Raw genomic sequence first — 11,376 nt, 5'->3', positions numbered from 1 at the left:
GTGACTCTTTTAAAGCTGTTTTTTAAGAGAATGAAAGATATTGCCTAGGTGAAATCTGTATTTGGCAGTCCATGAATCTTCAAGTAGCAACAAACCAGTGTTCATATACTCATAATATACAGATAAAACCCAGCAAAATCCCATTTGTTGAGGCATAATTCCTAATAACCATCTCAGATATGATAGCAAGAATTGAAATATTTAAACAAAATTAGATATGTGCAAGTGCAAGCTTATAATAACACACTATCTTCTTGAAACCCTTGCAGAGTATAATTTGTGTGCACCATGAAGAGAGAAACCACAATGTGTTCCAATGAGTGACTCAGAAAGTACACTAGTTCGGATGAATATAACATAGTCTGGAAATCATTCATGTTCAAGTACACAATATTATGTGCAAAACCTCTGCTTCAGCAAATCACATATGTTCAGAAATATCACCAACAGAATATTCAGTAGCTAACTGCATATCTATACAGAACCATAATGGAAGAAATATGTTTGAGATAATCAGAGAAACAAAGTAAAACAATAGCAGCACAGCAGCAATACAAGATAAACAAGGGATGCTTTGTGGCATCACTTCCATCTTTTCATGAATTTGTGCTTCCCATGCATGCCGTGCTTCCAGCGTTTCCCAAACTTGCCATGCTTGAACTTCCCGTGCTTAAACTTCCCGTGGTGGCCAAAGAAACCACCATGAGGACGGTACATCCCATGAGCCATGTGGTGAGCACCATAAGCAGCAGCAGCTGCAGCTGCACCTCCGGCAAGGAGTCCTCCCATTCCATGCCCTGCATTCAGCCATGTCAATAAGTCACCATCAATTCATCAATATCACACACATCATTGCTTCATTCTAACACAGCAGCAATCTCAGTTTCATTTCTTATTCGTGTTTAAATGACAACCCTCGATATAAAAGCTACCTGAATGAGATGCGCCAGGATAACCTGCCGGGGGGTATCCATGTTGAGGAGGGTACCCTGCAGGGGGATACCCTCCGTGAGGATATCCGTGTGGCGGAGGATACCCTGAGGGAGGATAGCCATATCCAGACGGAGGATACCCTGAGGGAGGATAACCAGCTGGAGGGTAGCCATGGGGAGGATATGGTGCAGAAGGGTAAGCTCCATGGTGAGGATAATGTCCTGCTCCAGCAGCATACGCAGCAAGATTAGATAACAGCCCTTTGTCCTTGTCGTCCGAACCATCATGTTTGTTATTTCCACCCTCCATCTTCCTTAATTTGGATCAAACACACACTGAAAAACCAATTAACAACATCATTCAATAGGAAGTTGTATCCAGAAAAAGCCAATCCTTATCCTTATATCACTCTACTGCTTTTGGCGGTGAGAACATGATACACGAACATCATGCTTAAGATATCAATTATCAAGCGCAATTACGATGATAAGAAGACATTTTAAGTGCATAGAATGGAAGATCATCATCCTAAATTTGTTTGAATAAAACAAAAAAACGAAAACCATAAACAATCCCTTAATTATCATCTTCAACATATACAACCAAACAGAGTGGTTAACTTTTCAATAATCACGAATTCAGAGAAAGACATTCCAACTAATACCGACGATCAACCTAAATCCTTCCCCCGTCCTTTCTTAACAAAGGAAACGTCATAATTTATTGAAAGACACATGATAACTGGAAACTTGCCATGATCAATCAGCAAATACAATAAACCACAGCGATAAATTATAACAAAAGTTAAACAATTGTTCATAGGCTCACATGAATCAACAAAAACAAAATAAAAAAGATTTTCCAGCGCCAACATAGTCATAATGGAGTATATCAAAACATAAGGAACAAAAACAAGTCAGAAAGCCTATCAGAAAAGAAATCATAGCAGCAAAATTCATATACTAGATTTCATATATGGATCAATAACATAAAGCTTATTTCACCTGATTGGATTCACCTAGGTTTAGTTTTTTTTTTTTAATCCTTATCAGTTTTGGGGTTTTGCGAAGTTGATTGAACAACAAATATAATGAGCGATTCAATATATACAACCGTGCATCATATCGTATTAATTTAGTCACGCGTTTTTTCAACGCGTGCACTTTATTAGGTAGCCCCTTGTTATCGCATTAAGTACTATTTGCATGACATTTCAATCTTAGTCTCTAAGGCTTAGTTATAATAATTGAAAAATGAATTAATACTAGTATATTTGTTTTTGGATTGCATGCTGATTGTTACAATTCAACACGTAATATAATTGAAATAGCTCTGATATATTTTCCAACACGTAATATAATCTTCCAATCAAATTTCGTATCGACATTTGGTAATATTATAGAAATTGCCAACGAGATAGATTACTTTTTAGTAAATCAGAAAATGAAATACTATAGTACAAAAAAAAAACAAATAAATCGTTAGCAGTTAGAGCAAGTAAATTAATTACTCACCAATATTATTAAAATCACTTCGTTCGATTAAAAAAACGAAACCATCAATTTTGCGACTAAATTGGTTGATATCGTTACACGTATGACTTTATCATGCATTAAAAAAGATTTATATTTATCATATATTATTATATTAAAATTAGTGAAGATGATAGAGATAATAATATAAATACGACACTTCACAAAAGTATTGATGCAATTTTATCTAGACGAAAAGATGTAGGGAAAGAATCTGTAAATGCTACAAGTATGAAACATCCCAAATCAAATCAGCATCAACAAGATATTAATTACCCTATCTCCAAGAGTATTTTAAGCGTATGGTGGTACATAAGTTTAAAGTTCTAACACTTAAATTTAATTACACGTTTTAATCAATAACGCAACTGTTAATTTACTTAGGGCATCAGCAGGCGCGCCATATGGCGCGCCACATCATCATTTTTTTAATACTTACAAAATCCATACGAATTTAAAAAACTAATAAATTAAAATACGAATTTCAAAAACTTCATTTCATTTAATAAAAATTAATACATTACAATACGAATTAAAAAAAACGCAAACTCAGCGACGGCGGTTACGAGCCCACACTTCTTCAATCATGTCGCTCATGAGCTGCGCATGATCCTGTTGGTTGCGCATTGAGGCATGTCTAGATAGAACCTCATTGAAGCCTAACGGTAACCCTCTATCGGGTGTCTCGGTCGATGTGCCGGACGAGCTAGATGCACGGTCATCTTCATTCCAATCGGTGATGCTTCCGCCTTCATTCTCGTCCCATCGTCCGCGTAGCCCACAGTGGGGCGGCCGATGGCCTATCGTCCGCGGCCATCGTCAGCGTAGGCCGCAATGGGGCGGACGATGGCGCGGACGATGGACATCGTTCGCGCTATACTCCGCGCCCTTAGTATAGGGCGCGACGATCGTCCGCGGCCTATGTCGCGCACCCGCAATGGGGCGGACGATGGCGGGCGCGGACGATGCGCGCCATCGGGCGTGCCATCGTCCGCCCCATTGCGGATTGCCTTATATCTTTCCAATTGAATAGTTACATATAGATCAACACCGTGTCAACCAACCATCAAACTAAAAAGGGAAATTGCTCTTACAAATCCAAAACTTCTGAGTGAGTTTTCAGGTGTTCGCTCACTCTCCAATCCAGGACACACGCAGTGCAGGATATCTTTCACAATCTCGAACCTCTTGAGGGTCCGGTGGAGCTTCTAAGGATGCCACAAAGGCAATATTTCGCTGCTACCATCTTTCTCCACGTTCACAAGGCCCGGCCGAGAAGTCATGGATATATATCATAGCAGCCACACCAATCAGAGTAACAAGATTAAACGCTATACTGTCACTGACAAACAAGCATGGGAACAGGATGCGGCATTGATATTGCAGAAGATATCTCAAGTGTTTATCATTTCTTTCTTTTTTTTGCTTTGACATAGATGGCAAAAGATATTTAGGCTTATTGCACATATTCAACACGTACTGCCTACTCATCATATTATAAAGAAGTGTAAACAATAAGAGTGGTTGAAACAAGTAACCCTCATCCACAAACATAAAGCAACCTAGTCTTACTTTGTCTTCTGCTTATACTGAAATCTCCATCCAATTCTTATTGCATCGGCACAGAGCCACAGACCAACTAGGGTAGGACGACATGCCTAATCATGGAATAAATTTAGCCAGCAAACTTAAAAAAAGAAAACAGTACCTCCTCTTGGTGACAATGCTCTCTTGGTGAAAAACAGTAAACAGGCCATTTTGATCAATTCAAGGGTACATAAGAAGCAGTTTAATCATATCTATACCAATTCAAGAGTAATCATTTCCGTGTATAATTTCTGTGTCTGCTGCAGAATCTGTGCAAGCTGCATAATCAACATCTCTCATCTGCTTAGTCAGTCCCCTTAACAAAAGGAAAATTTCAGCTGATTGGCTATTAGAAGTGTCATCAACTAAGAAAGGAGAAACTCCAGCCCCAATATCAACCCAAGCACATCCAGGATCCTTTCTCACCCCCAAATCCCTCATAAAAGACCTTACTTCGACTAGTTTGCTCCAACAACCAGCAGCAGCATACATGTTGGCAATTAAAACATAGTGCCCTCAATGCTGAGGCTTCAACTCAAGCAACTTCCCAGCTGCCCACTCCCCAATATCTTTATTACCATGGACCAGACATCCTCCAATAAGTGTAGCCCACAGTTCTGGGGTTGGCTTACAAGGCATACTTAATAGAATTTCTGTAGCTTTATTTAGTAATCCCGCCCTCCCATAAAGATCAACCATACAAGAAAAATGCTCCAATTTAGGAGAGATACCATATACAATTTGCATCTTCTCAAAAAGTGATTGACCATGATTTACAAGACCAGAATGGCTACAGGCTGACAATACAGAAACCATTGCTACAGCATCTGGTTTTATTTGGGATCTTATCATTTCTTCAAATAGATTGAGAGCAGCTTTACCATCTCCTTGTACACCATATCCACTTATCATAGAAGTGTAGGTAACTGCATCTCTCTCATCCAGCAAATCAAACAGTCTTCTAGCAACTGAAACTTTCCCTGATCTTGCATAAGTATCAATAAGAGAATTCCAAAGTAGCAAGCACCCCCAAAATTCTGCAGGCTTTACAATATAGCAGTGGAGCTCTTTCCCGTGCTTTAGGTTAGCCACACGTGCACAAAGAGGTAAAATGCCTGCAAGTGTCACATAATTAGGTTTGAAGTCCATATGAAATAATTCTCTGAACAGAAATGTGGCCTCTTCAGATCGATCCCACTGTGCGAAACCAGATATGATGGAGTTCCAGGATATTATGCTTTTAGCTTCTATTGATCTAAATACAGTATAAGCATGTGTAAGGTCACCACACCGAGAATACAAGGTAACCAATGCATTTTTTAAGTTAACATAGTCAATAGAAGAATTTCTAACAGCCTGTCCATGGATTTCTTTCCCCAGTTTCAAAGAACAAATATGAGAGGAAGCACCTAAGGCAATAATCAGTGCTACGGGATCTAGATGACAAAGAGAAACTCTCATCCGACCAACTAATTCAAGTGCCCCCTGGAAGTTGCCAGTCCTCAAGCAACCTCCAGCAATGGTGTTCCATGTTACAACATTTGATTGAATGCCAGCTTCTTGCATGCTCTCAAAAAGCATAAAAGCCTCATTCCACATATCCTTAGAGGCATATTCTGAGATCATTGAGTTCCATGAAATTTCATCCTTAATTAGCATTCCATTGAATATACTCCGAGCAGTTTCCAGATCACCACACTTCCCATACATAGAGATCAGTGCATTCTGCACAAACAAGTCTGTGTTTAAAGAGCTAGCATCAATAGACATATGAACCTCTTTTCCAAAATCAAGATTTGATAGCTCGGCACAAGCCTTGAGAATAGATGGATAAGTGAAACTATCAGGTTTTATTTGCTTCTGACACATTTGTTTATATGCGAGAATAGCTTCCTCAAAATGCCCTCTTTTTACATACGATGAGATAAGGACATTCCAACGTAAAGGATTCTGACTACACGTATTCGCAGCTACAAAATGAGCATCGTCAACGTCAAGGGAACTGAAAGCCGCATAGTGTGAAACAAGTTTTGGGACCAACACATGATTATGTTGGAGACCCCAAGTAATGACCTGGGCATGAAGCTGCTTCCCTTCTATAAGCAACTTGCGTTCAGTACAAGAAAACAATAGACAGGACAGTGAGTCCTCAACAAAATCACAAGAAGCAGATGCCAAGGCATGATGTTGAATAATTCGAAAAATCCTAAAGGCTTTGGTGAAATGGCCTTGGCTCGCAAAATATTTCAAGGTTTTCTGAAGGCCTTCCACCATAAAATTATCATTTATCACACTAAATCCTACGATATTTTCGTGATGTAAGTAAGACTGAGAACTGGTTTTCTTCAGGACTTCCACTGGTTTAATTCTCTCTCCAGTTGAATAGAATGCGTCTTTCAATTGGTGGAAAGAAATGCCTAATTGCTTATTGACAGCTTATGAAATCGAGACGACATACAATGCTTATGTCCCCCTCTCATGAACATTTTGACACAGATAACACACATAACATAATATGCCCGACTGGTCTGCACCAACAGTTTGCCTTCCACCAGGATACCCTTAAATCTTAATAATATTAGCAGCTGCAGAAATAAATTACATGGAAAATAAGGCATCATTAACAATCTAATGTGATATCTAAAAAATCAAAGATAAAAAAAGGATTAAAATGATTGCAAAAGGCATCATCAAATTAAGTGGCACAAAGCTGACTTCAACAGCCATATCAAATTACTAATTACTCCCTCCGTCCCCCAATTTGAGTCACTCTTTGACTCGGCACGAGTTTTAAGGAAAAGTTTGAATATGTGGTGTAATAAATGGAGTTAGGTAGTGAAATGTGGGGTCCATTTGACTTTTTGTGTAATAAAGGGTAATTTTGATGTCCAAAAATGGTAAGTGAGAAGAGTGACTCTTATTCGGGGACGGCCCGAAATGGAAAAGAGTGACTCAAATTGGGGGACGGAGGGAGTAAAACAATTTCCAGAACGCCTGAAAACTGAAATTTTGAAACTTGCATAAAAGGGGTTTTTTCTTTTTTTTGTTCTAGAACACAATTGTCATTCCTCTAGTGTACTTGACTTTTTTTTTGTTCCGGCTTTGGGAGAGACGCATGACCCTCATGCGTCTCCTTTTTAATGAAACGCATGATGATTATGCGTCTTTGTGAGAGACGCATGAGGGACATGCGTCTCTCAATTTTTTCGAATTGTGAGATTGCAGTGGCAAAACACCCGACCGGGTGATTTGCACAAAGACGCATAATCGTCATGCGTTTTATTAAAAGGTGACGCATGAGGATCATGCGTCTCTCCCAAAGCCGGAACAAAAAAAAGTCCAGTACACTCGAGGAATAACAATCGTGGTCTAGAACAAAAAAAGAAAAAACCCTGCATAAAAGAATGCCCCAGCAAAGAAAAGCAGCTTCACACTTGATATTCTTCAGTTGAAGAGGGTTTAGCTAGGGAAACTCAAGCCATGCAAATGCCACATGACCAAATCGGCCATAAACTAAATTAATAAATAAAAAACACATTAACATTGTGTACAATTGCAATGCATTATAATTGAACAGAAAAAATATAATCTAACTTGAATACATAATTTAGAAATTAACTGCAATATTGTAGGTATTCAGACTGACAGATTTTAATTCACCTAAAGAAGATCAAACACAACCACTATAATAAAATCATTTTTTCTCGCCACTTCCTTCAACGAATTTGCAAACGACAGGAAATATAGATGTTAAAATTTCAAATTAGGGAAGAATACGAACCTTAACATAGGTGGTGCCGTGGCGGTGGGTGGCTGCCGGCGGGGGTTGGGACAGCGCTTCGACGGGGTGGTTGGGTGGGTGGGAGGGGTTTACGATTTCCCGGAAAATAACTGAGAGGTTTTAATTTTAGTGGTTGATAAATTAAAACGATAATAAAAAAAACAGGGAAAATTGAGTAGTTTCAGAAATTTGAATATTTATAAATTAATTATCTCTTCATGGAGTATTTCATTGGAGTATTAACTTAATCGATTCAATCTCTTATTGCAATGTAGTATGACGTTAAATGAATCATTTTACTTTTTAATTTCTCCATCCCATAAAATTACACCGAGTTTTAAATCGCAATTGATAAAACAATACCAGTAGATAAAAAGTAAAAGTGATTAAAGTATTGTTAATAGAAGATAAAGATAGAGAAAAAAGTTTACTAAAATAAAAAAGTGGTTATTTTTATAGAACATTTAAAAATAGCAAAAATAATAGTATATTTTTATGAGACAATGAAGTATTACTTCATACTTTTTCACTTATCCATTTTATTATCTTTCAACTGAAGTTGTCTCCCCCACAAATCCTTTAGTTTTCCCTCGAAAATGGATCACCCGCTGTGCACAATAGGTGCTGTGCTATTTCCTACACACAGTTAAAGAAAAGAAAAGGAAAAAGAAAAAAGATAAAAACAAGGAAAGCTGCGTTTTGTTTATAAACTCGTGTGTTTTAAACACAGCCACCTGCTGTGGATCCTTCCTCGTGTTCCCTCCAACTCAATCGACCCCTTAACCTCCGCACCCTCAACATGCTCTTTAAGTAGACATATAATAGTACACGTAGCAACTCATCTTCTTCCTCTGGTATCACCATGGTTCTTGATGCCACAAACGAGTCCGTGAAAACCATAATAGGACTGATATAGATATAGTAATATTCGACAAAATCACAAAAGCATTGCAATCGTCACTTATATGGTTGGTTTAACTATAAAACAATACATAGACCTATCTTTAACAAGGCATGAAAATTAGAATCCGACATCCAACATAAGAAATAACTGAATTTTCTCAAATATTCATTCGCACGAGTGGAATTTAACGGAATTTATTCGCATGTATCTGCCATATGCACCAAAAATATCAGTTTCTGCAGTTTCTGGTAAACATCATTGCTTCAGGATGGTTCACCAGAACTCACTTTCTCTCGGCTAATAAAACAAATTGTATAAGGTTACTTGGTCTCTTTATAAATCACTAGTCAAGATTCATAATCAAGGGCTGTGTGTGTCTTGTGTGTGTGTGAGTGTGTGTGAGAGAGAGCGAGAGAGCAGGAGAATTTCATAACTGGATTAAATCATCCTACTTTTTTTACATTGTCAAGCTAGAAACATAACTTGGAAGTCTCCACAAAAAACAAATGTTAAGTAAGAACTTGGAAGCAACTTCTTCCAGAGGTTTGGACAATGAACCCCAGCAGCATTCAAGCCGACTTCACAAAATGGGAGGAAAGCAGCTTAGCAATCTCAAGGAACCCCACTTTATCCTTTCCTTCAAACAGCTTCTTGAGAGTGTCATCGCAAAAGATCTCCCTCCTATCTACCGGGTTCTGCACAAAAAATTGCCAAATTATGCGTAAATCACTAAACAACATACTATATACACAAAAAAGTATGACAAGCCCAACTTACTAAAAATAAAGTTCATCAGAATTCAATATTAACAAGTAAAATGCCTGCAGTAGGAATTTGAACCAAGTAGGCAAATTTAAATGACGAATTTCACAGCCTACATAAAGAAACAATCATCCAAATGAAGCACAAGCAATAATGCACTTCCACAGAAATCACATCCTGTCAAGGCTGAAACGATAAGAGAAGTTAGGATTGTTTCTTTCGAAGAGTGTTGATGCATTAAAAAGCTCAAATGAAGGGTCCAATAATCATTGTTGCTGCTGCAAGGTGGCATATTGGCACACAGCACACAGCAGGAGGAGCAGGTAACTCCAACACTAAATGGACAATGCATCCTTATCAAAGTACTGGAGCTACATAATCAAACAATTTACAATGATTGAGGTCAAATGTCAAAAAAGGAAAGAAAAAACAGCTAACGAGGCTTTCTCATCCCATAGTTTATAATATAAGCTTAGGTTAAAAAAATACTAGTACTACTAAATAAGAGAACTGTCTTCAAAGAAACAGCATATATTTGAAGCGGTTACAGATGCAACTTTGCATGTCTTTAGCTTGAATAAAATAAAGTATGAGCTAATATGAAACACATTTATGCAAATAGGAAACAAAATTGTAGTTTCTTCTGGTCATAATCAGATTATACGTGGCATCTTAGAACCAGAATTATTGATATTAATCAATAAAATATTCCCGGCCATTTTCTTAAATATTAGGAGCAACAAGATCACATTATCAAATTTAGTTAGTTGGGAGGGGCAGTGCTAACACTTTTGACAAAATTCATTCACACAAATGACAGTTGACAGACTAAAGGTAATTAAGATCATACAGGGTTTGCCAATCTAACAAGTAAAGAAAACTGCCCTCTGATGTGGTATTCACTATTCACAGACTAAATCACCTGAAACCACACATGAGAATTAAATTGACAAGAACATATAAGTCAAAACTTGCTGAATGCCGAGATAAGCATCGGCTCAAGTAACATATTCCAATTTCAAATTTTACAAACAACAGAGTAAAAGAAATAGTCTTTGGCAAATTCACCAAGCTATAGCCATAGTGATCCTACTATTTCAATGACTTCGACCATTTCCGAGCACCTCATAGTAAATTCAGGGCACAGCGTGCCTCAAGAGACAAAGTCAATAATCGTAGGTTAACTAGAAATTAGTCCAAGTCACATTATCAAACAAACATCACATGGAATAAGCTAGTGTTGAAAAATATATCCAACCACAACAAACATTAACGGTCCCATGAATCAGATACTTCAATTGTCATTGTTCAGAGTCCTTAAGCATCAATACAAACCCAAACGCACAAATACAGAGTAGAAGCACATGGCATGGGCAATAATAGCAGCACAGCTTCATATTCACACCCATTCCTCACAGAAATATAATGTAGATTGAAAAATCCTGCAACAATACCTGTAGATTGTTTGCCTTGATATACGCCCAAACTTTCTTCACAGCCTCCACCCTAGAAATTTCAGTCTCACCCACAAAATCCTGGAGGGCCAGCGATATCGGCTTCGCCTTCATTATCCCAGACGGCTGGGTTGGCTTCTTTTGCTTAGCTGGCTTTGCTGCTTTGGGAGCAGCGGCGGCGGCGGGAGCTCTTTTGCTAGGGGGAGCTGCGGCCTTGGGAGCAGCAGACCCCGCGGCGGACCTCGCTGCGGCGAACAAAGCCCTAGAACCCCGGAGCAGTCCATAGGCAGTCGACATTGCTGTTGCTCTAGGGTTTGGATGGTGAGAGGTTGAGTTGAAAATGAAATTGACAGTGATGAGAGAGAGAGTGCAGGTGCGATCACTACCAGGGTTTTCTTTTTGTTTTCTCCCCTCAGTTTTATT

The 11,376-nt window shown here is 38.4% G+C and overlaps 2 protein-coding genes and 1 pseudogene across 3 annotated transcripts; all 3 read right to left on the bottom strand.

Moving 5' to 3' along the window:
- Positions 1–309: 309 nt before the first annotated feature.
- LOC121775240 (glycine-rich protein A3-like) lies at positions 310–2,090 on the bottom strand. 2 transcript variants are annotated; one of them, XM_042172282.1, is made up of 3 exons: positions 1,938–2,090; positions 933–1,268; positions 310–797 (listed from the first exon to the last, which is right to left on the bottom strand). In XM_042172282.1, the coding sequence occupies exons 2-3, from the start codon at positions 1,240–1,242 to the stop codon at positions 583–585; spliced, it is 525 nt and encodes a 174-aa protein (XP_042028216.1). In that variant the 5' UTR covers positions 1,243–1,268; positions 1,938–2,090; the 3' UTR covers positions 310–582. The 2 variants fall into 2 exon arrangements, with proteins under 2 accessions (XP_042028216.1, XP_042028217.1); XM_042172283.1 differs by having other exon boundaries at positions 933–1,246; positions 1,938–2,081.
- A 1,323-nt stretch (positions 2,091–3,413) lies between these two features.
- Positions 3,414–7,908, bottom strand: LOC121773305 (annotated as a pseudogene).
- Positions 7,909–9,153: 1,245 nt separating this feature from the next.
- On the bottom strand, positions 9,154–11,349 carry LOC121773408 (protein TRI1-like). The gene is made up of 2 exons (XM_042170262.1): positions 10,954–11,349; positions 9,154–9,432 (listed from the first exon to the last, which is right to left on the bottom strand). The coding sequence occupies exons 1-2, from the start codon at positions 11,248–11,250 to the stop codon at positions 9,307–9,309; spliced, it is 423 nt and encodes a 140-aa protein (XP_042026196.1). The 5' UTR covers positions 11,251–11,349; the 3' UTR covers positions 9,154–9,306.
- Positions 11,350–11,376: the final 27 nt, after the last annotated feature.

The sequence above is a fragment of the Salvia splendens genome, chromosome 17, assembly GCF_004379255.2.
Source record: "Salvia splendens isolate huo1 chromosome 17, SspV2, whole genome shotgun sequence".
Lineage (NCBI taxonomy): Eukaryota > Viridiplantae > Streptophyta > Magnoliopsida > Lamiales > Lamiaceae > Salvia > Salvia splendens.
This window is presented reverse-complemented; position numbering and strand designations above follow the sequence as displayed.